Below are 25,582 nucleotides of genomic sequence, written 5' to 3'. Positions count from 1 at the left end.
GTTTGTTTGTGTTGAGGCTGGAAATGGCGGAGATCACAGAGCGAAGCGACAGCTCACGTTAGAAGAGCGCGAGCGCATCGTCACGGACACGGAACCACCCGCGTGTTTCTCCCGGAGCTGCGCACGAGCCGCCGCCGTCTGAGGGGGCTGAGTCCCGCATGAAGGGGGGGTGGGGGACTGGATTTTGTGAGCGACGTTCAGGTTTAGCTCGCTAGCTCCCACGCTAGCGCGGCTAGCTGCTCCTCGGCTAACCTGCGCGTGATCCGAAGCACGCACGATTGTTTGTCAACACAGCTGACAGTAAACAGATAAACACCTTCAACCCAACTGCCACGCGGACACGTGCTTGCGGGATCACCCCGCAGCTCCCCGCAAACCTCTCCCCCGCATGAGAACGTGGGTCCGGTTGCGCCGGTTCTCCGCCTGCCCGCGGGTCCCGCTGCCCGGGAGAGAAGCTCCGCGCCGCGGGGATCCTCCACGAGCCCTCCGGACTGCTGCACAGGTAAGAGAGCCCTGCGCGCGTGCATGTGCGCGGCCGCAGCCGCGGGGCCTGCGGGCCTTCAGCTGCTCTCGTTGCGTCCCGATCGGAGGCGGGTCGGTCCGCGGAGACCACCGGACCCGCTGCGGTCAGAGGTGACGGGGCGGCGTCGTTACGTAACGGCGGGCCTGCCGGTGTCGCAGCCGTGACACCCCCCCCCCAGAGAACCCGACCCAGACCCCGCTGCTCCCCCAGGGGCCTGCGGAGTCACGTGATGTGAGGACATTCATGCTGGTCTTCATCATTTGAGGTCTGATCTTCATCATCTGAGGTCTGATCTTCATCATCTGAGGTCTGATCTTCATCATCTGTGGTCTGATCTTCATCATTTGAGGTCTGATCTTCATCATCTGAGGTCTGGTCTTCATCATTTGAGGTCTGATCTTCATCATCTGAGGTCTGATCTTCATCATCTGAGGTCTGATCTTCATCATCTGTGGTCTGATCTTCATCATCTGTGGTCTGATCTTCATCATTTGAGGTCTGATCTTCATCATCTGTGGTCTGATCTTCATCATCTGAGGTCTGATCTTCATCATCTGAGGTCTGATCTTCATCATCTGTGGTCTGATCTTCATCATCTGAGGTCTGATCTTCATCATCTGAGGTCTGATCTTCATCATCTGAGGTCTGATCTTCATCATCTGTGGTCTGATCTTCATCATCTGTGGTCTGATCTTCATCATCTGAGGTCTGATCTTCATCATCTGTGGTCTGATCTTCCTCATCTGTGGTCTGATCTTCATCATCTGAGGTCTGATCTTCATCATCTGAGGTCTGATCTTCATCATCTGTGGTCTGATCTTCATCATCTGTGGTCTGATCTTCGTCATCTGAGGTCTGATCTTCGTCATCTGAGGTCTGATCTTCATCGGCGGATCGGGTCGGTTCCGCACCTCCATGGTTGCTGAAGCTCCTCCCATGATTAGAGGTTCCGAGCAGAGCATCATCTCTGCTGCCCTCGTCTTCATCGTTGCTTTGTGTGTTTTAAAGCTGAAGATCTGTGCAGGAACCTGTGATTCTGTGAACTCAACGCTCCATGAGGAGGCTGGTTCTGTTGGGTCAGGAGAACCCGAGCTGTGTCTGATGTGCAGACATGTTGGGTTCTTCATGGGGGGGGGGGTGTTCCTGTTGGTTTTGGGTTCAGAACCGCCATCGTTCAGTCTGGTATTGGTTCTTCCATCGTTTCATGAAGTCCAAACTTTGCTTTTCCTGAACGCCTCGTGTTCTGGACCTCTGGGTCCAGATCAGTCGAGGCGTTTGCTCTTTGACAGAACCGTGGCGGCGTTCTGCGTTTGTCTGGATTCTGAGGAATTCCTGTCAGAAGTGGATGTTCTGTTTCTGACACCCAACGCGGTTCAGGCGTCTAATTCGCTGCTTGTTTGTCCATAAATGTGTTGATGAACTAGACGGTCCCATGGCGTGTGGGCGGAGCTACTGACAGCTTTATTGGCTGTTGGTCCGTTTAGACATCAGGTTCCACAAAAGCATCGGTGATCCCGTCCTCCATGTCTGGTTCATGACATCATCCAGAGACTCTCCCGGGACGGCCAGCTTCACCGTCTGCTGCAGGGGCGGCGTCTGAAGGGCGGCGGCGTCTGAAGGGCGGCGGCGTCTGAAGGGCGGCGGCGTCTGAAGGGCGGCGGCGTCTGAAGGGCGGCGGCGTCTGAAGGGCGGCGGCGTCTGAAGGGCGGCGCCTTCAGCGGTACTTCCGTGTCTGTGTGACGCCGTTCGACGACCGCGTTAGAATGATAATGTGTGGTCTGAGGTCAGATTGTCCTCCATGTTGGCTTTGGACGCCGTCCCTCCTTCTGCGTTACGGTCAGCATCAAAGGCCAGTTCAGAAAAGTCCGGACAAGTGGGATGTGTGGGGGGGGGGCTGTAAGATAGCAGGAGAGACTGTAAACAGAGAGCTCTCAGCAATAATTGCTATGGCTGTGAAATGAGTTATGTCTGGAGCACCAGGTCAAGGCGTAACCAGGCTGTCGCTCAGCTGATCTGCCAGTTCTTACTCGTTAGGGATGAGCAGCCTGAATGAACAAGTGCTGTGATTGGACGGGGAAAAGATCCGCAAATCTGATCCCGCCGGTCGGACTCTGTCACTGCGGTCAGGATCTGGTGACGTCTGATCAAAGCAGGGGAGGAGCTTGGCGCTGCCGGTCCACGGCGGTGGAACACGCATGTGTCTTCAGAGGGAAGCGGCGCTGCTTCCTGCTGCTTCAGCAGTGGTCCACATTTACCTGGAGAAGGGCCTCCTGCAGGAGACGCCGCGAGAAACGGTGGAAAGCAGCGGGCGGAGGAACCAGGAGCAGGGAGGTCCACTTCTTCTGAACCACATCAGCAGGTCTTTGGACCAACAACAGTCAGCAGCAGAACAGCTTCAGGACCGAGGCCGTGGAGGACTGAACCGTCTCTGCTGCTGGATGGGTCGGGTCGGGTCAGCAGAATCTGCATGTTTGACGTCCTGACGGCTGCTGTGGAACCTTGAAGGTTGTTTCTCTGCTGGACTTCCTTTCAGGGTTCAGAACAGAAGCAAATGTTCTTAATGCAGGACAACCTGAGACTGTTGTTTTGATTCCAGCAGAGGAAAGCTGTTATTTACTAAATCAGCTCATTTCTAAGGCGATGCTGCTGCAGCTTTCAGAATATTTTCGGTTACCGTGGTTACAACAGTTACCATGGCGCCACATCTCCTCTCATCATTTTTTTAGGACGTCTGATCGTGGAGGTTCTCAGTTTCTGGACTTTTTCCCGCTCCGGTCCGGTTTGTTGATCCACACAGAAGTGAAAACATTTCTGCAGTAAACTTCTATTTCACTATTTGGACCAAAGAGACATTCAAAATCTGTTTTTTTGACAAACAATGCTTTAAAGGAAAATAGATTTAGATTTTTGATGGATCGATCTGATTTTTCACATCAATATCAGTAAAGTTTCACTGGTGAACTGAAGAAAACCAAGGCCATTGCAGGAAATGACCCACAAGGCCATTTCAGTTCTTAATGCCGCCAGCTTTTATTTTGAAAAGTCTTTGCAGGCGTGGATCCCGTGTTTTCTTTTTATCAAAGTCGGTTAATCAGGTGAAGTGGAATCTTCCCACGGCCGTCTGCGTTTAACGTCACGTCTGCACGGCCCGCTCAGTCCTTGTGCTAACACAAGCACTGATAGAGGAGGCATCGAACCCGCGCCTGCTTCCAAACAGGCCTGCAGAGGCGTGCTGGACGGGGCGGGGCCGTGGCTGCAGAGGCCTGCTGAAGGACGCGCCGGTGTCCCTGCAGTCGAACCCGCAGCCGTCCTCCGCTCCATCGTCGCCACGCGCGCACAGACGTTTGGTTTTTGTGGGGAAGCGGCGCCTCGGGACGCTGACGCGCGCTTTCAGACGCACGGCGGAGAGGGGCGGGGCGGAAACGTCCTCCTAAAATCTGAGGAGAATCTCAGACGTGGGAAACATGTGAAGGACAGACGGTACCAAAGCAAGACCGCTTCAGTCACCGACCGACAGTCCAACCAGACGGCGGCTTTTGCTGCTCCGCCCACATTTCCCTAACAGCCCAGATCTACACAGACTGTTTATTGTGGGTTTTAGTTTATCTGAGCAGGAAAACTTTAGGACCCCCCCCCCCCCCCATGCAGTTCATTAAACGATGAGGAAAAGTTTGGGTTCCTAGCTGCTCCAGGACGACTTCCTCCTCCGTTTCATCGGCTTTCCTTTGGTGTCGGAGACTTAAATGAGTTTGTTCCCATCTGAGAGGAACTTCTGCAGGATCTTCCCATGAACCATCTGTCTGAGGTTGGCGAGGAGCGGCTTCAGGGCGCCGTCAAACTGAGCTCCGTTGACTTTGATGATACATCACAGGATACAGACCTGAGGAGGTCTCAATTCTGACACAGATCTGTCAATCAAACCTCTTCAGACCTGCATCCTGATGCATTCATCAACGACGACCACGTCAGTTCCTACAACGTTTTTCACACAGCAAACGCAGCAGAGGGGCGGGGCTTGTCCTCCGTCCTTGAACCTGCTGTTTCCGGACTGGATCCTGAATCTTCTGGGTTGTCCATTTTCCTCCAGAACCCAGTAGAGGTGAAAACGCTGCAGTAATTGATGAACAGAGGAAAAGTGCTATTGGAAAAGGCTTGTAGTTAGGGGCGGGGCCATGATCTCCCTGCTCCGCCCCTTTCTGATCCTCCACCTGCAGACAGACAGATCCATGAACGGCTCTGTTTTCCTGGTCTGAGCTGGAATCTGGATCAGAACCGGACGGATGGATGGATCTGATACTGGGTTGGGGGTGTGAGGGGCTATAAGCTGGAGGGAGAATGTGTACACAGATGGGTAACGGGATGTGGGGCGGGGTTGCTCGGTGTCAACAGTCTCACACACAACTCAGAGGTGAATTTCTGATGAATTCCCGCCGCTCTGCAGAAACTATGTCCTAGAAAACCACACAGGGTTTTGGCTCAATTTTTAAAAATTTTTGATCTTGTTTGTTGTTTTTTGTGTTTTTGTTGTTCTTTGTATTTTTTGTGTTTTTTTGTTGTTTTCGTCTTTGTGACGTAAATCCTCACCTGTCATGTCACCTGTTCTGCTTTGCAGTTGGAGGAGGCTTCTCCCCACACCCGGGGTGATACCATGTGACAGGAAGGAGGAGCCATAACCCCGCCTCCCACGCTCCTCCACCGAGCTCCTCCCTTCTCCAGACCGAGGCCCCCCCAGCCCCCACATGACGCCTTCACTGGAAACTTAGACCAAGTAAGAGCTCAGCTGCGTCTGCTGCGTCCGGGCTGGGACGGGCCACCACGGACCGGTTCCTCCTAGAGACGTTTGCTGGTTTTGGGTTCTGTGGTTCTGGTTCTTCTGGTTCAGTTGCATGAAAACGGCCTGAGCGTTTACTTTGTAAGATTTTCTAATAATTTATTTAACAGATTTCTGTAAACTTAGATTTCCTTCACTGATACCTGAGGTTTGATGCCATCAAGCCCCGCCCCCTGTGAATGGGCGTGGTCTCTTCTGTCCACAGATGAGGTGGCTCTTATGCAGATCTGCAGTCATCCTTGATTCATCTTTATGGATCCCTTTGATTTAAGCGATGAGTGGAAGTGAAATAAAATGGTCCATCTTGAGTTCCCAGCATGCTTTGCTGCTTTAGAAGTTCCCTCATCACCTGTGGGATAAAAAAGTCCAGAACCTTTCAATAAACGCTTTAGCTCCTCTTCTGACTTTTATATTTTCCTTGATGGATCCTGTGAGCAGCTTGTTAACTCCTGATCTTTAAAATGTGTTGCAGCCTTTGCTGTTTCCATGACGACGGTAGCGTTGTTTCCAGAGAGAAAACCTCCACCTTTGGACGTTTGGGTTCTCTGTGACGCTGCAGCTGAGCCTCAGCGGTTCCTCTGCTCCAGGTTTAGCTGAGGAACCTTCGTCTGTTTCTCCTCAGGTCAGTTGAAGCCGAAAATGAGTGCAGTTGGGGAACCCCCCCTGGATCCTGCAACGCCAGAGTCCCGCAAGAGGAGGGGCTCGCCGTGCGACACCTCAGGGCAGAGGTGAGAAACCCGCATGTTGCCGTCCCCACGGCTGTCCTCAGCTGTGGCGGCGATAGGACGGTGGCGTTCCGGTTTGCTGTCCGCCGGTTTAATGGCGTTTTCTTTCTGGCCTTTTGTTCGTTTTCTGATCGTTTCTGAATAGTTGAAGGTTTTCCATTTGAATCTTCTGCTGTTTGACGCTGAGACACTTTTGTAACGATGCTTTAAAAGCGCCTCATTCCTCCTGAAGGGTTGGGAACAGAAACTATGTCGTGTACTTTATTACGATGAAGGAGCGAGACCCCAAACATGAGAGAGTAAAAACCTGATAATCTGGAGGATCTCAGTCTGACTTCGTGGGAGTTCCTCCTCTCTGGGGGGGTTAAGTATCTTGTGTGAATGGGCAAAGATGGACGGGCGGTTTGGTGTGGTGTCCGTCACCGTACCGGTCCTGGGTCAGAAGGGTCATGAGTTCCGGGTCATGCCTCAGAGGAACTGTGGGACTTTGCTGGACTTGCTTGCTTGCGTGCATCAAACCTGGCAACCTGCATGTTCATGACCTCACTCCGCCTTTATAGTCACGGTTTCACATGAAGTTTCCGTGATCCGCTTGTGAAGCTTAAGCATTCCTAAATCCGAGTTCCTCCTCCGTGTGCTCCCGTGCAGCCTGGAGAAGCGGCGGCGGCAGCTGGAGTGTCGGTACATCGTGGAGCTGGCTGAGCTGCTGTCGTCTCACATGAGCGACATCCTCACTCTGAGCGTGAAGCCGGACAAGTGCCACATCCTGAAGACCACCGTGGACCAGATTCAGCAGCTCCGGCGGCGAGAGCAGGGTAAGGATGCTCACACCCGCTCTGTTGGGTCGGGTCTGTTGGACCCCGCTCTGATCCCGGTTTCCCTCTTTTCTGCACAAGAAGAAGCTCTTCTGTCTCCAGACGACGTGCAGAATAGCGACATCTCCTCCAGCAGCCAGGGGCTGGCGGAGAAGGAGGCGCTGGGTCCGGTCCTGCTGGAGGTGAGGGCTCGCCGTCACGTGGGCTTGTGGGTCACATGTTCCTCGTCTGAGGCCATCTTCTCGCTCCATCAGGCTCTGGACGGCTTCTTCTTCGTGGTCAACCGGGAGGGTCGCATCATCTTCGTGTCAGAGAATGTGACCAGTTACCTGGGATACAGCCAGGAGGAGCTGATGACCTCCAGCGTGTACAGCATCCTCCATGTGGGGAACCACAGCGAGTTTGTTCGGAACCTGCTGCCTGACAGCCTGGGTGAGTGGGCGTGTCATTGCTTCAAACCGCTGCTGAAAACTCAAATGAGTGCAGAGCTCTGAAGTTTGAGTTGCTGCCGAAAAAACTGACAAGCGCTGAGCATTTACTTTCACAAAGCTGCTGAAAACTCTGGTAAGTGTAGAGCTCGAAGCTTCCTGCTGCTGCTGAAAACTGATAAGTGCAGAGTTCTGAGGTCTGAGCTGCTGCTGAAAAAACTGATAAACGCTGAGCATTTAGCTTCAAGCTGCTGCTGAAAACTCTGTTAAATGTAGAGCTCGAAGGTTACTGCTGCTGAAAACTCTGAAAATTGCAGAGCTATGAGGTTTGAGGTGCTGCTGAAAGCTCTGAAAAATGCAGAGCTATGAGGTTTGAACTGCTGCTGAAAATTCGGAAAAACGCAGAGCTATGAGGTTTGAACTGCTGCTGAAAACTCTGATAGGTGCAGAGCTCTTAGCTTCAAGCTGCTGCTGAAAACTCTGTTAAATGTAGAGCTCGAAGGTTACTGCTGCTGAAAACTCTGAAAATTGCAGAGCTCTGAGGTTTGAACTGCTGCTGAAAACTAAGTGCAGAGCTCTCGGGTTTGAGCAGCTTCTGAAAACTCTGAAAAATGCAGAGCTGTGAGGTTTGAGCTGCTGCTGAAAAAACTGATAAACACTGAGCATTTAGCTTCAAGCTGCTGCTGAAAACTCTGGGAAATGTAGAGCTCGAAGGTTACTGCTGCTGAAAACTCTGATAATTGCATAGCTATGAGGTTTGAGGTGCTGCTGAAAGCTCTGAAAAATGCAGAGCTATGAGGTTTGAGCTGCTGCTGAAAACTCTGATAAGTGCAGAGCTCTTAGGTTTGAGCTGCTGCTGAAAACTCTGAAAAATGCAGAGCTATGAGGTTTGAGCTGCTGCTGAAAATTGGGAAAAACGCAGAGCTGAGGTTTGAACTGCTGCTGAAAACTCTGATAAGTGCAGAGCTCTTAGGTTTGAGCTGCTGCTGAAAACTCTGGAAAACGCAGAGCTATGAGGTTTGAGCTGCTGCTGAAAATTCGAAAAAAATGCAGAGCTATGAGGTTTGAGCTGCTGCTGAAAACTCTGATAAGTGCAGAGTTCTGAAGTCTGAGCTGCTGCTAAAAAAACTGATTAACGCTGAGCATTTAGTTTCACGCTGCTGCTGAAAACTCTGGTAAGTATAGGGCGCGAAGGTTACTGCTGCTGCTGAAAGCTCTGAAAAATGCAGAGCTATGAGGTTTGAGCTGCTGCTGAAAATTGGGAAAAACGCAGAGCTGAGGTTTGAACTGCTGCTGAAAACTCTGATAAGTGCAGAGCTCTTAGGTTTGAGGTGCTGCTGAAAGCTCTGAAAAATGCAGAGCTCTGAGGTTTGAACTGCTGCTGAAAACTAAGTGCAGAGCTCTCGGGTTTGAGCAGCTTCTGAAAACTCTGAAAAATGCAGAGCTGTGAGGTTTGAGCTGCTGCTGAAAAAACTGATAAACACTGAGCATTTAGCTTCAAGCTGCTGCTGAAAACTCTGGGAAATGTAGAGCTCGAAGGTTACTGCTGCTGAAAACTCTGATAATTGCATAGCTATGAGGTTTGAGGTGCTGCTGAAAGCTCTGAAAAATGCAGAGCTATGAGGTTTGAGCTGCTGCTGAAAACTCTGATAAGTGCAGAGCTCTTAGGTTTGAGCTGCTGCTGAAAACTCTGAAAAATGCAGAGCTATGAGGTTTGAGGTGCTGCTGAAAGCTCTGAAAAATGCAGAGCTCTTAGGTTTGAGCTGCTGCTGAAAACTCTGAAAAATGCAGAGCTATGAGGTTTGAGGTGCTGCTGAAAGCTCTGAAAAATGCAGAGCTATGAGGTTTGAGCTGCTGCTGAAAATTCGGAAAAACGCAGAGCTATGAGGTTTGAACTGCTGCTGAAAGCTCTGAAAAATGCAGAGCTATGAGGTTTGAGCTGCTGCTGAAAATTGGGAAAAACGCAGAGCTGAGGTTTGAACTGCTGCTGAAAACTCTGATAAGTGCAGAGCTCTTAGGTTTGAGCTGCTGCTGAAAACTCTGGAAAACGCAGAGCTATGAGGTTTGAGCTGCTGCTGAAAATTCGAAAAAAATGCAGAGCTATGAGGTTTGAGCTGCTGCTGAAAACTCTGATAAGTGCAGAGTTCTGAAGTCTGAGCTGCTGCTAAAAAAACTGATTAACGCTGAGCATTTAGTTTCACGCTGCTGCTGAAAACTCTGGTAAGTATAGGGCGCGAAGGTTACTGCTGCTGCTGAAAGCTCTGAAAAATGCAGAGCTATGAGGTTTGAGCTGCTGCTGAAAATTGGGAAAAACGCAGAGCTGAGGTTTGAACTGCTGCTGAAAACTCTGATAAGTGCAGAGCTCTTAGGTTTGAGGTGCTGCTGAAAGCTCTGAAAAATGCAGAGCTATGAGGTTTGAGCTGCTGCTGAAAGCTCTGTAAAATGCAGAGCTATGAGGTTTGAGCTGCTGCTGAAAACTCTGGAAAACCAGAGCTCTGAGGTGCAGGCCTCGTGTCATTGCAGTGAACGGCGCCCCGTGGCCGCAGGAGTCCAGTCGCAGGAGCAGCCGCTCCTTCAGCTGTCGCATGCTGAAGAGGCCGCCGGACGAGATGGACTCGGAGAACCAGGAGGCGCGGCAGCAGTACGAGATCCTGCAGTGTTTCACCGTGTCCCAGTCAGGAGCAGCGCCGCAGGAGGGGGACGGTACGCCACAGCCTGGGGCAGAGTTGGGGGGGTTATCACATTAAGCTGCTGCCAGAACTCGTGGTGCTCCAGCGGGGTGGGGTGGGGGGGGGGGTTAGGCTGTTTCTGAGCTGTCCTGTGGGCCGCTGCTGTCCAATGGCTCAGTCTAACCCCAGGGGGGGCTGCTCCTTTTTTTATGCATTCATTCTAACGCCGTCAGCCTCCATAAGCTCTTCACGCCACTCTCCCCCCTCCCCCCTGTGACTGCAGACCCTCAGAGCTGCCTGATCTGCATCGCCTGCCGGGCGCCGCGCGCTCAGACCGTCAGCACTGAGTCCTTTGCCACCAAGCAGGACCCCACAGGTAACTTGGCGACAGGAAGTGAGTCCTCCTCAGGTGTGACATCACAGCGGGTCTTTGAACACGCTGGAGTCAGCTGACCAGAGGAGGTCGACCACGTTTGGCGTCTTCTGGAGCTCGGCTGAGGTTCTGTGGTCTCTGCTCCAGGAAAGATCGTTTCCATAGAAACCAGCGCTCTGCGGGCGAAGGGCCGGCCTGGGTGGGAGGACCTGGTCAGAAGGTGCATCTACGCCTTTTTTCAGTCGCAGGGCAAAGAGCCGTCCCACGCCAAGAAGCTGCTGCACGAGGGTGAGTGACCCCCCCCCAGAAAACACCCTACAGAAGTGTCACCAAATGGAGACAAAAGGTTGGATTTGTGAAACGTTTCAGTGAGACGTTGATGATTATGCATGAAAGCAGGGGAGGGGGGACACGGGGGGGGGGGGGGGGTGTAAAGGTGTTGTTTGGAGCCGAAAGACGGTGGAAAACCCAGACGGCGTGTTTTCTGCCCCCCAGTGATGACACACGGCTCCGCCGTTAGCCCCCCCTACCATTTCAGCTCCGGGGACGGCGCCCTGCTCAGCGCTCAGACCCGCTGCAAGTTCTGCTGCCCCCCCAACCCTGAAGAACAGCCCTTCATTCTGGGGATTCACTCAATTTACAGGTAACACATGTGCACGCTGACACGCACGTGTGTGTGTTTATGTGTGTGTGTGTGTGTGTCTGTAAGCTGCTGCAGAATGTGTTCTGTGTGGTTCCACCTCCATGTGACCAGTGAGGGGGTTTCTGTGTTGAATGGGGGTGGATTCCTGTGACGAGTCAGGGGGGGTCCTGCTCGTGCCGCGTGCAGGTGTGTGATAGGTGGTCCCGGCAGAGCGGTCATGTGATTACCCCCCTCTGTTTCTCCCCCAGGGAACACAACACTGCTAGCTCTCAGGAAAACACTAACCTTCCACTGACCCCCCCCTCTCTTCTTCCTGGTACCAACTCAAGCCAAGGCTCAGGGCCCGCCACCTCAGGCCTTTACAGTAATGCCCCCTCCCTCGGACACGGCCCGGCCACGCCCGCGGGTTACCTGACGCCCAGTCGGACAAAATGCCCTCAGCGGGTCGGCAGCCCCTCCCCTCTCAGCAGCCCCCACACAGCCACCCCTACCTCATTTATGTCGCCCAGGGTCCTCCAGGCCAGTCCTGGGTTGGGGGGAAGCCCCCAGGTCCCGGGGAACCCCTTCTCCCCCTCCACGCCGGGAGTCGCCTCCCCAGCGCAGAGCGGGGGGAGTGGCCTGAGCAGACAGCAGTCCGCCGGTGAATGTACTGGAGGGGGGGCGTCCTTCCCCCTGTCCTCCCCTGTACTTCAGAGACGAGCCAGTACCCCCACCTGCTCGTCCACCTGGCTCCCGCCAGCAACGCCCTCAGAGGGAGGGGACAACGGGGCAGATAGGCCCCCCCTCCCCTCTCCCTCCCTCCAGCGGCTCCAGGACGGGTCTGGGGCGGGGACCGACAACATCACCTCATCGCGCCATCCTCAGAACCCCCCCACACCGTGCCCCTCCTCCCACAGCAGCCTGACCGAGCGCCACAAGATCCTGCACCGGCTGCTGCAGGACAACAGCCCCGGCGACGCGCCCCCCCCCTCCGAGGACGGACTCTGCCAAAACAAGGTCAGCATCAAGAGGGAACCGCCCACCAGCCCCACGCTGAGGTCCGCCTCCAGGGAGCCGCAGGACCACCAGCTGCTCCGCTTCCTGCTGGACACGGACGAGAAGGTTCTTCCGGGGGGGGGGTTCTGGCAGAATAATCTGCTGGGATTAAACGTACAGAAAACTCTAACGACGCCCCTCTCCTCTGTCACACAGGACCTGGGGGATCTGCCGCCGCCGTCCGCCCTCAACCTCCAGACGGTCCGGGTCAAGGTGGAGAAGCGGGCCAGCGGGGAGGGGCTCGTGTGCCCCGGACCCGGAGACGCGTCCAGACTTGGCCTGAGCAGCCCCAGGTCCAGTCCTGTTGGGGAGAACCGCCGGGACTCCACGGTACCACTTCCTCTATCGGACCGATCTTTTCATGGATGATCCGGTGGATTTAAGTTAAAGATGCAAAAATATTGATGAGAGTCCAGGAAAAAAATACCACCTTAAGTTTGATCCACACATTTTTAAGGCGGTCTAGATGGATTATAAAAATGTAGTTTAGCTGAACTTTTCCTGTTGGTGAGATTTCCATGAGAAAAGAAATGAGCAGGAAAAGCCATTCTACTGCCCCCTAGTGGAAGGAGGGTGACCTACAGGGCAGAAAACGGAGGTCTGACCATTGGGGTTTTAAGGCAGGGGGGGTCATGAGGTAGGGGTCTATTAGCGGCTGAGTCTCAGGCTTTTTGGCGGGAAAACCGCTGATTCCTCTGAGACAGAACTCGTTCTAGAAAACATCTCTGTTGTGTTATGAATTTTTCTGTTGGTCCATCAGAAGAGGGTGGTGTCCGAATTCCCTCCACAACCCCTGAAAGACTGATCATCCCTGGATTCTAGCGTAATCTGGACTCACGCCCATTCCTTTTTTTTTTCGTTTTGGAACAGCAAAACCCATTTGCCGAAGTAAAATCCTGATAAATGTGAACATTTTAGGAATGAATCTGTGGTTCTGATGAGGAAAAGTGAAAAACGCAATGCATTGTGGTCTATATTTACTAATCTGGGGAGCTCTGAAGCACACTGGGTTTTTACAGGGAAATTTCCAGAACACTGGGTTCTAGCATTGTAGATTTGGACCCCCCCCCCCAAAAAAAAAATGATGTACACGGTTCTAGGGGAATTGGATCACAGACTAACGGTGTTTGCTGTCTCTGTCCCGCAGTCCTCAGTTGAACCTGCTGATGGCCCCCCCCAGTTAAAGCCTGAAACCAGAAGCTCGTTTGGGGCCAAGCAGATTTCTGACGACCCTTTGAACCCCGGAGGAACCCCCAAAGGCCACTCTCCGGCCCCCCAGCCTCCAGCTCCACTCCTGTCCCCCGTCCCCCAGCTCCAGTCCCCGTCATCGCAGCTTCCGTCTCCAGCCCCCCGGCTGACGTCCCCCTGTCAACTGACGCCCGGGGAGGCCGGCGCCCCCCGCAGCGTCAGCGTGAAGAAGGAGCCCCCCAGCACCCCCAGCAGAGGTGCAGCATCTTTCTTACCCCCAGCTTTGTTCAGTGGTTTTCAGCCTGTGGTAATGCAGCGACCTGAGAGGAAGCTCTGCCCTCTAGTGGACGTCAGGAGACATTACAGTCACAAGTCAGGCTTTTCCTGCAGAGTAACCCCCCCCCCCCCGTGAGAAAAGATGGAATAGAAAAACCATCACAAATCTGTTTCTGTTTCACTGTTTCTGAACCAGGAATATTTGACATCCATTGTGAGACAGTGGAATCAGTCATTTGCTTTAGTGTAACTTCTAAATCAGTGTTTTTCAACATTTTCTGAGCCACGGCACTCTTTATCCTTGACAGAAATCCTGCGGCACATGTATCCAAAACTGTAAAAAAAGGAGAAACTCCTAGTCTGTATTGATCTACAGTCCATCCATGATCTCACATGTATTTTTTTCACTTTAACCCAATGCATCATGGGAGATGTAGTGATGGTAGACAGACTCTCTTCTCTGAGCTTCCTTGTTTTGCTCACTTGTTCCACGGTCTGACACCGAATTCCACGGAAAGCTGCACCGCTATAGACGAGCTTTAGCTGGTATTTCTTTTGGAACTGAGAGACTTTATGAGCAGAACCAGAACAAGGAAGTGAAGACTTTAACCACTTCTGATTGGTCAGACTTATGACGTGTGATTAAACCTCCAAGAATGATTGGTGGAGACAGTTAAAAAAAACAGCTTAAGCTGCAGTTAAATTGCGGTAACGTCATTCTTATCAAAATGTCTTTAATAGAATCAAATAAACACAAAGAAAAGTCTTTTCTGATCTTTCATATTGTAGTAGGTTTAGAGGATGTCATCTGGACTTAGTTTTAAAGTTAGAAGACGTTTCACCTCGTATCCAAAAGGCTTTGTCAATTCTGAAATTATATATATAGTATATATGCGCTCATGAGGGAGGAGTCAGACCTGAAACTGGATGGTATTGGCAACTTAGCCTACATGGTTTCTGGTCGTTAAGAGTCCTTTGTCCTCAACTGGGGGTTGGGGAGCCAGTGACTCCCTCCCCAAACTGGTCATCTCTTTCAGGTGTTAACGAGGGTCGTTAACACCTGAAAGAGATGACCAGTTTTCACACCGGTTGAAAAACACTGGTCTAGAGTGACTCAGCGCCGCCACACGGCGCGGCGTTCTCTCATTCTCCACATCAGACGACCTGCAACCTCCTGCTCTCATTTTCGCAATTCTGCTGACAAAATCATGAGGAAACACACGACCACCAGAGGCAGCAAATGATGGACAGCAGGTTGTAATGTCACAGCGGTCTGTGTTTCCTGTGGCAGAGAAGGTTTTAGGTTCAATTCCTGAACTAAAGCCAGAGCGATGGAGAGAAACCCTGAGCTGCTTCTGTACGGCTCCAGTCTCTGCAGCCTTCAGGCTGAGAGGAAGCTTCACCGAGGCTTTGAGGGACCGGTTAGAGGACCACAGGAAGTCTGGGTCCACAGGTCCAGATAGTAACTTCTGATAACCCCCCCCACCCCTGTGTTCCTGTGTTTATGTTACAGGGATGGCAGACAGTGGCGCCCCCTCTGGGTGCAGGAGTCAGTCCCTGGATTTTTGCAGCCCTGCGACCCCGTGCCAACAGCCGGACCCCCTCCAGCGGGGCAAAGACGGCAGCCAGTTTCCTGAGGTGGACGACGGGGAGCCGTTCAGTTCCAGCTCTGGTAACGTGTTCCCAGTTCCTGACGGCCAGAAGCATGCATGCAACAGCGTGTTTCTGCATAGTGTTGCAGCAGCGTGTTGCTGCATAGTGTTGCAGCAGCGTGTTGCTGCATAGTGTTGCAGCAGCGTGTTGCTACATAGTGTTGCAGCAGCGTGTTGCTGCATAGTGTTGCAGCTGCGTGTTGCTGCATAGTGTTGCAGCAGAGTGTTGCAGCAGCGTGTTTCTGCATAGTGTTGCAGCAGCGTGTTGCTGCATAGTGTTGCAGCAGCGTGTTGCTGCATAGTGTTGCAGCAGCGTGTTGCAGCAGCGTGTTGCTGCATAGTGTTGCAGCAGCGTGTTGCAGCAGCGTGTTGCTGCATAGTGTTGCAGCAGCGTGTTGCTGCATAGTGTTGCAGCAGCGTGTTGCTGCATAGTGTTGCAGCAGCGTGTTGCTGCATAGTGTTGCAGCAGCATGTTGCAGCAGCGTGTTGCTGCATAGTGTTGCAGCAGCATGTTGCAGCAGCGTGTTGCTGCATAGTGTTGCAGCAGCGTGTTGCAGCAGCATGTTGCAGCAGCGTGTTGCTGCATAGTGTTGCAGCAGCGTGTTGCAGCAGCGTGTTGCAGCAGCGTGTTGCTGCATAGTGTTGCAGCAGCGTGTTGCAGCAGCGTGTTGCTGCACAGTGTTGCAGCAGCGTGTTGCTGCATAGTGTTGCAGCAGCGTGTTGCAGCAGCGTGTTGCTGCATAGTGTTGCGGCAGCATGTTGCAGCAGCGTGTTGCAGCAGCGTGTTGCAGCAGCGTGTTGCTGCATAGTGTTGCAGTAGCGTGTTGCTGCAGCGTGTTGCTGCATAGTGTTGCAGCAGCGTGTTGCAGCAGCGTGTTGCAGCATAGTGTTGCAGCGGCGTGTTGCTGCATAGTGTTGCAGTAGCGTGTTGCTGCAGCGTGTTGCTGCATAGTGTTGCAGCAGCGTGTTGCAGCAGCGTGTTGCAGCATAGTGTTGCAGCAGCGTGTTGCAGCAGCGTGTTGCAGCATAGTGTTGCAGCAGCGTGTTGCAGCATAGTGTTGCAGCAGCGTGTTGCAGCAGCGTGTTGCTGCATAGTGTTGCAGCAGCGTGTTGCTGCATAGTGTTGCAGCAGCGTGTTGCTGCAGCGTGTTGCTGCATAGTGTTGCAGCAGCGTGTTGCAGCAGCGTGTTGCTGCATAGTGTTGCTGCATAGTGTTGCAGCAGCGTGTTGCAGCAGCGTGTTGCTGCAGCGTGTTGCTGCATAGTGTTGCAGCAGCGTGTTGCAGCAGCGTGTTGCAGCAGCGTGTTGCTGCATAGTGTTGCAGCAGTGTGTTGCAGCAGCGTGTTGCAGCAGCGTGTTGCAGCAGCGTGTTGCAGCAGCGTGTTGCTGCATAGTGTTGCAGCAGTGTGTTGCAGCAGCGTGTTGCTGCATAGTGTTGCAGCAGCGTGTTGCTGCATAGTGTTGCAGCAGCGTGTTGCAGCAGCGTGTTGCAGCAGCGTGTTGCAGCATAGTGTTGCAGCAGCGTGTTGCAGCAGTGTGTTGCTGCAGCGTGTTGCAGCAGCGTGTTGCAGCATAGTGTTGCAGCAGCGTGTTGCAGCAGCGTGTTGCAGCAGTGTGTTGCTGCATAGTGTCGCAGCAGCGTGTTGCAGCAGCGTGTTGCTGCATAGTGTTGCAGCAGCGTGTTGCAGCAGCGTGTTGCTGCATAGTGTTGCAGCAGCATGTTGCTGCAGCGTGTTGCAGCAGCGTGTTGCAGCAGCGTGTTGCTGCATAGTGTTGCAGCAGCATGTTGCAGCATAGTGTTGCAGCAGCGTGTTGCAGCAGCGTGTTGCTGCATAGTGTTGCAGCAGCGTGGTACAGCAGCGTGTTGCTGCATAGTGTTGCAGCAGCGTGTTGCAGCAGCGTGTTGCAGCAGCGTGTTGCAGCAGCGTGTTGCAGCAGCGTGTTGCAGCAGCGTGTTGCGGCATAGTGTTGCGGCAGCGTGTTGCTGCATAGTGTTGCAGCAGCATGTTGCAGCAGCATGTTGCAGCAGCGTGTTGCAGCAGCGTGTTGCAGCAGCGTGTTGCTGCATAGTGTTGCAGCAGCATGTTGCAGCAGCGTGTTGCAGCAGCGTGTTGCTGCATAGTGTTGCAGCAGTGTGTTGCAGCAGCGTGTTGCAGCAGCGTGTTGCAGCAGCGTGTTGCAGCAGCGTGTTGCTGCATAGTGTTGCAGCAGCGTGTTGCAGCATAGTGTTGCAGCAGCGTGTTGCAGCAGCGTGTTGCTGCATAGTGTTGCAGCAGCGTGTTGCAGCAGCATGTTGCAGCAGCGTGTTGCTGCATAGTGTTGCAGCAGCGTGTTGCAGCAGCGTGTTGCAGCAGCGTGTTGCTGCATAGTGTTGCAGCAGCGTGTTGCAGCAGCGTGTTGCAGCAGCGTGTTGCTGCATAGTGTTGCAGCAGCGTGTTGCTGCATAGTGTTGCAGCAGCGTGTTGCTGCATAGTGTTGCAGCAGCGTGTTGCTGCATAGTGTTGCAGCAGCATGTTGCAGCAGCGTGTTGCTGCATAGTGTTGCAGCAGCATGTTGCAGCAGCGTGTTGCTGCATAGTGTTGCAGCAGCGTGTTGCAGCAGCATGTTGCAGCAGCGTGTTGCTGCATAGTGTTGCAGCAGCGTGTTGCAGCAGCGTGTTGCAGCAGCGTGTTGCTGCATAGTGTTGCAGCAGCGTGTTGCAGCAGCGTGTTGCTGCACAGTGTTGCAGCAGCGTGTTGCTGCATAGTGTTGCAGCAGCGTGTTGCAGCAGCGTGTTGCTGCATAGTGTTGCGGCAGCATGTTGCAGCAGCGTGTTGCTGCATAGTGTTGCAGCAGCGTGTTGCTGCAAAGTGTTGCAGTAGCGTGTTGCTGCAGCGTGTTGCTGCATAGTGTTGCAGCAGCGTGTTGCAGCAGCGTGTTGCAGCATAGTGTTGCAGCGGCGTGTTGCTGCATAGTGTTGCAGTAGCGTGTTGCTGCATAGTGTTGCAGCAGCGTGTTGCAGCAGCGTGTTGCAGCATAGTGTTGCAGCAGCGTGTTGCAGCAGCGTGTTGCAGCATAGTGTTGCAGCAGCGTGTTGCAGCATAGTGTTGCAGCAGCGTGTTGCAGCAGCGTGTTGCTGCATAGTGTTGCAGCAGCGTGTTGCTGCATAGTGTTGCAGCAGCGTGTTGCAGCAGCGTGTTGCTGCATAGTGTTGCAGCAGCGTGTTGCAGCAGCGTGTTGCTGCATAGTGTTGCTGCATAGTGTTTCAGCAGCGTGTTGCAGCAGCGTGTTGCTGCAGCGTGTTGCTGCATAGTGTTGCAGCAGCGTGTTGCAGCAGCGTGTTGCAGCAGCGTGTTGCAGCAGCGTGTTGCTGCATAGTGTTGCAGCAGTGTGTTGCAGCAGCGTGTTGCAGCAGCGTGTTGCAGCAGCGTGTTGCAGCAGCGTGTTGCTGCATAGTGTTGCAGCAGTGTGTTGCAGCAGCGTGTTGCTGCATAGTGTTGCAGCAGCGTGTTGCTGCATAGTGTTGCAGCAGCGTGTTGCAGCAGCGTGTTGCAGCATAGTGTTGCAGCAGCGTGTTGCAGCAGCGTGTTGCAGCAGTGTGTTGCTGCAGCGTGTTGCAGCAGCGTGTTGCAGCATAGTGTTGCAGCAGCGTGTTGCAGCAGCGTGTTGCAGCAGTGTGTTGCTGCATAGTGTTGCAGCAGCGTGTTGCAGCAGCGTGTTGCTGCATAGTGTTGCAGCAGCGTGTTGCAGCAGCGTGTTGCTGCATAGTGTTGCAGCAGCATGTTGCTGCAGCGTGTTGCAGCAGCGTGTTGCAGCAGCGTGTTGCTGCATAGTGTTGCAGCAGCATGTTGCAGCATAGTGTTGCAGCAGCGTGTTGCAGCAGCGTGTTGCTGCATAGTGTTGCAGCAGCGTGGTACAGCAGCGTGTTGCTGCATAGTGTTGCAGCAGCGTGTTGCAGCAGCGTGTTGCAGCAGCGTGTTGCAGCAGCGTGTTGCTGCATAGTGTTGCAGCAGCGTGTTGCAGCAGCGTGTTGCGGCATAGTGTTGCGGCAGCGTGTTGCTGCATAGTGTTGCAGCAGCATGTTGCAGCAGCATGTTGCAGCAGCGTGTTGCAGCAGCGTGTTGCAGCAGCGTGTTGCTGCAGCGTGTTGCGGCATAGTGTTGCGGCAGCGTGTTGCTGCATAGTGTTGCAGCAGCGTGTTGCAGCAGCGTGTTGCAGCAGCGTGTTGCAGCAGCGTGTTGCAGCAGCGTGTTGCTGCATAGTGTTGCAGCAGCATGTTGCTGCAGCATGTTGCAGCAGCGTGTTGCAGCAGCGTGTTGCAGCAGCATGTTGCAGCAGCATGTTGCTGCATAGTGTTGCTGAATAGTGTTGCAGCAGCATGTTGCAGCAGCGTGTTGCAGCAGCGTGTTGCTGCATAGTGTTGCAGCAGCGTGTTGCAGCAGCGTGTTGCTGCATAGTGTTGCAGCAGCGTGTTGCAGCAGCGTGTTGCTGCATAGTGTTGCAGCAGCCTGTTGCAGCAGCGTGTTGCTGCATAGTGTTGCAGCAGCGTGTTGCTGCATAGTGTTGCAGCAGCGTGTTGCAGCAGCGTGTTGCAGCAGCGTGTTGCTGCATAGTGTTGCAGCAGCGTGTTGCAGCAGCGTGTTGCGGCATAGTGTTGCGGCAGCGTGTTGCTGCATAGTGTTGCAGCAGCATGTTGCAGCAGCATGTTGCTGCATAGTGTTGCAGCAGCCTGTTGCAGCAGCGTGTTGCTGCATAGTGTTGCAGCAGCGTGTTGCAGCAGCGTGTTGCTGCATAGTGTTGCAGCAGCCTGTTGCAGCAGCGTGTTGCTGCATAGTGTTGCAGCAGCGTGTTGCTGCATAGTGTTGCAGCAGCGTGTTGCAGCAGCGTGTTGCTGCATAGTGTTGCAGCAGCGTGTTGCAGCAGCGTGTTGCAGCAGCGTGTTGCTGCATAGTGTTGCAGCAGCGTGTTGCAGCAGCGTGTTGCTGCATAGTGTTGCAGCAGCATGTTGCAGCATAGTGTTGCAGCAGCGTGTTGCAGCAGCGTGTTGCTGCATAGTGTTGCAGCAGCGTGTTGCAGCAGCGTGTTGCTGCATAGTGTTGCAGCAGCGTGTTGCAGCAGCGTGTTGCTGCATAGTGTTGCAGCAGCGTGTTGCAGCAGCGTGTTGCTGCATAGTGTTGCAGCAGCGTGTTGCAGCAGCGTGTTGCAGCATAGTGTTGCAGCGGCGTGTTGCTGCATAGTGTTGCAGTAGCGTGTTGCTGCAGCGTGTTGCTGCATAGTGTTGCAGCAGCGTGTTGCAGCAGCGTGTTGCAGCATAGTGTTGCAGCAGCGTGTTGCAGCATAGTGTTGCAGCAGCGTGTTGCAGCATAGTGTTGCAGCAGCGTGTTGCAGCAGCGTGTTGCTGCATAGTGTTGCAGCAGCGTGTTGCTGCATAGTGTTGCAGCAGCGTGTTGCAGCAGCGTGTTGCTGCAGCGTGTTGCTGCATAGTGTTGCAGCAGCGTGTTGCAGCAGCGTGTTGCTGCATAGTGTTGCTGCATAGTGTTGCAGCAGCGTGTTGCAGCAGCGTGTTGCTGCAGCGTGTTGCTGCATAGTGTTGCAGCAGCGTGTTGCAGCAGCGTGTTGCAGCAGCGTGTTGCAGCAGCGTGTTGCAGCATAGTGTTGCAGCAGTGTGTTGCAGCAGCGTGTTGCAGCAGCGTGTTGCAGCAGCGTGTTGCTGCATAGTGTTGCAGCAGTGTGTTGCAGCAGCGTGTTGCTGCATAGTGTTGCAGCAGCGTGTTGCTGCATAGTGTTGCAGCAGCGTGTTGCAGCATAGTGTTGCAGCAGCGTGTTGCAGCAGCGTGTTGCAGCAGTGTGTTGCTGCAGCGTGTTGCAGCAGCGTGTTGCAGCATAGTGTTGCAGCAGCGTGTTGCAGCAGCGTGTTGCAGCAGTGTGTTGCTGCATAGTGTTGCAGCAGCGTGTTGCAGCAGCGTGTTGCTGCATAGTGTTGCAGCAGCGTGTTGCAGCAGCGTGTTGCTGCATAGTGTTGCAGCAGCATGTTGCTGCAGCGTGTTGCAGCAGCGTGTTGCAGCAGCGTGTTGCTGCATAGTGTTGCAGCAGCATGTTGCAGCATAGTGTTGCAGCAGCGTGTTGCAGCAGCGTGTTGCTGCATAGTGTTACAGCAGCGTGGTACAGCAGCGTGTTGCTGCATAGTGTTGCAGCAGCGTGTTGCAGCAGCGTGTTGCAGCAGCGTGTTGCTGCATAGTGTTGCAGCAGCGTGTTGCAGCAGCGTGTTGCGGCATAGTGTTGCGGCAGCGTGTTGCAGCAGCGTGTTGCAGCAGCATGTTGCAGCAGCGTGTTGCAGCAGCGTGTTGCAGCAGCATGTTGCTGCATAGTGTTGCTGAATAGTGTTGCAGCAGCATGTTGCAGCAGCGTGTTGCAGCAGCGTGTTGCTGCATAGTGTTGCAGCAGCGTGTTGCAGCAGCGTGTTGCTGCATAGTGTTGCAGCAGCGTGTTGCAGCAGCGTGTTGCTGCATAGTGTTGCAGCAGCCTGTTGCAGCAGCGTGTTGCTGCATAGTGTTGCAGCAGCGTGTTGCTGCATAGTGTTGCAGCAGCGTGTTGCAGCAGCGTGTTGCTGCATAGTGTTGCAGCAGCGTGTTGCAGCAGCGTGTTGCAGCAGCGTGTTGCTGCATAGTGTTGCAGCAGCATGTTGCAGCAGCATGTTGCTGCATAGTGTTGCTGAATAGTGTTGCAGCAGCATGTTGCAGCAGCGTGTTGCAGCAGCGTGTTGCTGCATAGTGTTGCAGCAGCGTGTTGCAGCAGCGTGTTGCTGCATAGTGTTGCAGCAGCGTGTTGCAGCAGCGTGTTGCTGCATAGTGTTGCAGCAGCCTGTTGCAGCAGCGTGTTGCTGCATAGTGTTGCAGCAGCGTGTTGCTGCATAGTGTTGCAGCAGCGTGTTGCAGCAGCGTGTTGCTGCATAGTGTTGCAGCAGCGTGTTGCAGCAGCGTGTTGCAGCAGCGTGTTGCTGCATAGTGTTGCAGCAGCGTGTTGCAGCAGCGTGTTGCTGCATAGTGTTGCAGCAGCATGTTGCAGCATAGTGTTGCAGCAGCGTGTTGCAGCAGCGTGTTGCTGCATAGTGTTGCAGCAGCGTGTTGCAGCAGCGTGTTGCTGCATAGTGTTGCAGCAGCGTGTTGCAGCAGCGTGTTGCTGCATAGTGTTGCAGCAGCGTGTTGCAGCAGCGTGTTGCTGCATAGTGTTGCAGCAGCGTGTTGCGGCAGCGTGTTGCTGCATAGTGTTGCAGCAGCGTGTTGCAGCAGCATGTTGCTGCATAGTGTTGCAGCAGCGTGTTGCAGCAGCGTGTTGCAGCAGCGTGTTGCTGCATAGTGTTGCAGCATCTGTTTTGTTGCATTTACACCCTTAGGGATCCATCTAACATCAATAAATCCCTTTCAGGCCTAATCAAGATGGACATGGGGGACCTGCAGTTCCAGCCTCTGGCTCTGGCTGACACGTTGTCCTTCGACACTCTCGGACCCCCCCCACAAGCGTCTTTAGCCTCCCCGCAGGAGTAAGTGAGAAGACACTCCTGCACCCCTCCGTCTTCTCTGATGTGGAGAAGCTGAAGGTTCTGTCTGTTCCCTCCGAGCAGGCAGTGCGTGCCATGTACACTGGACGAGGTGCTCGGCCCCCCCACCACCCCCGAGGGGCGGAGCGAGGAGAGCTCGCTGCTGGAACAGCTGGTGTCCTTCCTGAGCGGCACAGACGAGAGCGAGCTGGCCGAGCTGGACAAAGCTCTGGGCATCGACAAGCTTGTACAGGTCTGTCCCTGCTGGTGGGGCTGTGGGAGGGGCTTTGCCGCTGTGGGAGGGGCTTTGTCGCTGTGGGAGGGGCTTTGCTGCGGTGGGAAGGGCTTTGCTGTTATGGGAGGGGCTTTGTCGCTCTGGGAGGGGCTTCACTAGTGGTCCTCCAATAGTCTGCTGAAAGAATCGTTCATTTGTGTTTGTCTGACTCTTCGTCTGCAGGGAGGCTGTTTGGAGCCTTCGCTTCAAACGTCCCCCCCCCAGCAACCAACTGCCACCCCAGTTCCCACCTACCCCTCCCAACTCGCCACCGCCCCGCAGCCGTCGTTCCTTTCAGAGCTGGTTGCTGCAGGGCCACAGGGCTTGGGCTTTGGAGCCCTTCGCGGGGCCTTCCCAGCTGCAACAGCGAGCGTGGGACTGAGGGTGCCCAGACCTCAGGGGGTGGGCCCCCCGCTCAGGCTGCCCCCCAACCAGCTGCGCCTGCAGCTGCAGCAGAGAGTGCAGGGCCCCCAGCAGGTGAACTTGTTTGTCCCTGACCTCTGACCTCTAGCATCTCCACAGCAAACCTACTCTCCAGTGAAATTCTGACCCCTTCCCCATGACCAGCCCCCGCTAACCCGCCGTCTCTGTGCTTCAGCTGCAGAACAGGCTGGCGGCCATGACTCATTTTCCCGCAGGAGCCCAGAATGTCACCCTGGGGGGCCGACCGGGTCTGCAGCAGCCCCAGATACCCTCTCAGGTGAGTCTCCGTCACTTCCTGCTCTGTAGCGTTTGATGTTTCCTGAGCAGATTTCCAGAGGTCAAATGTTGGTATGTGGGCGGGGCCAGAAGCAGAAGGTCGACAATGTCTCTCTTCCTCCCAGCCCCCCCTAAACGCTCAGATGCTGGCCCAGCGGCAAAGGGAGCTCTACAGCATCCAGCACCGCCAGCGCCAGCTGATCCAGCAGAAGGTCATGCTGATGAGGCAGAACATCGGAGGCCCCCCCACCGCAACCACCGGGCTCCCCAAAGCCCCCCCCACAACATCTCAGCAGCAGTTCAACATCACGCCAGGCTACAACCCCATGACGGGAAACCCTCCTACCTCACCGAGCCCCTTCAGCCCCGTGTCGGGGGGGGGGCAGGACTCCAAACTGTCTGTCAGATCTCCTCTGAAGAACCAGTCGCTGATGGGGGGCGGGCAGAGCCAATTCGACGGCGCTGCCATCTCCTCCCTGCAGCCTGGCCTGTTTCCACCGTTCGGGACGTCAGGTGAGTTTAGACTGATCTCCTCCTTTGAACCGGCTGTGGGGGAGGGGGGTAGAGGAAGTGGGAGGAGCTAGATGTTGAAAAGGAGGGGGGGGGGGGCTTTCATCATAATTTTCTTCCGAGCACCACCCGGTTCAGCCGTCCTGAGGGGTGAATTCAGGAACCTTCTCTGTTCCACAGAGGCGGTCCAGCCGGACTCGCCGTTTCCTCCGGAGATGAGCCCCACCAGCCCGCTCTTATCGCCCCAGAACTCCACTTCCCAGAGTCCTCTGCACCATCAGGCTCCACCTACTGGCTACCAGTCTCCGGACATGAAGAGCTGGCCGCAGGGCAGGTGAGGTGGCGTCCTCCACAACGGCGGGCGGAAGGGGAAACGGTCTCTGACGGCGCTCTCTGCTGCAGCTTGTTCACGCCGCCGGGGCAGAGCGGGGGGTCGCTGTTCGGCCAGCAGGGGCTGTACAACAACATGAGCATCACCGTCTCCATGGCCGGAGGCTCTGGCGCCGTGGCTCCGTTACCCCCCATGGGGCAGGCGGCGGGCACCGGCGGCCTGGGTGGCGTGGGTTCGGCATGCGGCGAGCAGCAGGTCAGCAGCTGGTGGCGGGTGGATGTTTCCCTCTGACTGCTCCCCCCTCTCACGCCCCCCTCCCTCTGCAGGTGCAGCAGCTCCAGGTGTTCGCAGATGTCCAGTGCACGGTCAACCTGGTGGGCGGCGAGTCCTACCTGAATCAGGGCGCCGTGGGGGCCGCGCAGAAAGCCGCCGGAGCCCCCGCCCCCCAGAGTGGCCCGGCCCAGCAGAAGAGCCTCCTGCAACAGCTCCTCACCGAGTGACCCCGCCCCCCGTTAGCTGCTCCTCTGCTGTGCCAAACCTGCCCCCCCCCCCCACCCATCAGAGGGGTGGGGGGGGCAGGTTGTTGAAGGACCAGCAGTCAGAAGGAGGGGCGTGTCTTCAAACCTGCCTGTCTATCTCCCTGACGACCTGTCTGTCTGCCTCAGCCTATCAAAGGCAGTGTTGTCTTGCTGCTCATTCCTCCCCCCACTTCCTGCTTCCTGTAGATTCGCCAAGTTGTCGTCACTGTCGAAACAGGCCCCGCCGCCTTCCGGGCGGGCGCCCCCCCCCCCACAGCAGCGATGGATGGGGGGAGTCAAGGCGTCAGACCTCTGCGGCATTGTGGGATGCGGCTCAGTATCAGCTGGTTCTGGACTGGTCCTCCATCGGCTGCAGTGCCTGCTGGAAGCGCCGGGTTCTGCAGAACTCGCCTTCTTCTTCTTCTGTTGTTGTTTTTGTTTGTTCCCACCATCATCATCATCTTCGTCAGAGGAGACGGGGACAGCTGGATGAAGGATGGATGATGTTGGGTGGGATGCTGCTCATTTTGGAACTGGTGTGTCTTTGTTTTTTATTGTCAGAGTAGAAAAGGACTG

General features: G+C 54.7%; 2 protein-coding genes across 3 annotated transcripts; one reads left to right on the top strand and one right to left on the bottom strand.

Moving 5' to 3' along the window:
* The first annotated feature begins 5 nt into the window (after window positions 1-5).
* ncoa1 (nuclear receptor coactivator 1) lies at window positions 6-25,099 on the top strand. 2 transcript variants are annotated; one of them, XM_023953139.1, is made up of 22 exons: window positions 6-502; window positions 5,136-5,291; window positions 5,977-6,082; window positions 6,728-6,894; window positions 6,976-7,076; window positions 7,149-7,326; window positions 9,846-10,025; window positions 10,275-10,367; window positions 10,512-10,652; window positions 10,860-11,007; window positions 11,256-12,108; window positions 12,199-12,372; window positions 13,190-13,487; window positions 15,020-15,178; window positions 22,563-22,677; window positions 22,759-22,927; window positions 23,132-23,425; window positions 23,547-23,648; window positions 23,773-24,160; window positions 24,338-24,491; window positions 24,560-24,743; window positions 24,815-25,099. In XM_023953139.1, the coding sequence occupies exons 3-22, from the start codon at window positions 5,994-5,996 to the stop codon at window positions 24,986-24,988; spliced, it is 4,161 nt and encodes a 1,386-aa protein (XP_023808907.1). In that variant the 5' UTR covers window positions 6-502; window positions 5,136-5,291; window positions 5,977-5,993; the 3' UTR covers window positions 24,989-25,099. The 2 variants fall into 2 exon arrangements, with proteins under 2 accessions (XP_023808907.1, XP_023808908.1); XM_023953140.1 differs by having other exon boundaries at window positions 7-502; window positions 6,979-7,076.
* Window positions 510-1,525, bottom strand: LOC111947090 (RNA polymerase-associated protein LEO1-like; the record flags this gene model as incomplete). Its single annotated transcript, XM_023953144.1, has 1 exon — window positions 510-1,525. A coding segment is annotated over one exon (780 nt), but the record flags the coding sequence as incomplete, so codon positions are not given.
* Window positions 25,100-25,582: the final 483 nt, after the last annotated feature.

The sequence above is a fragment of the Oryzias latipes genome, chromosome 24 (genome assembly GCF_002234675.1).
Source record: "Oryzias latipes chromosome 24, ASM223467v1".
In the NCBI taxonomy this organism is placed as follows: domain Eukaryota; kingdom Metazoa; phylum Chordata; class Actinopteri; order Beloniformes; family Adrianichthyidae; genus Oryzias; species Oryzias latipes.
The sequence above is the reverse complement of the archived record's forward strand: the minus strand, read 5'-3'. Positions and strand labels throughout refer to the sequence as shown.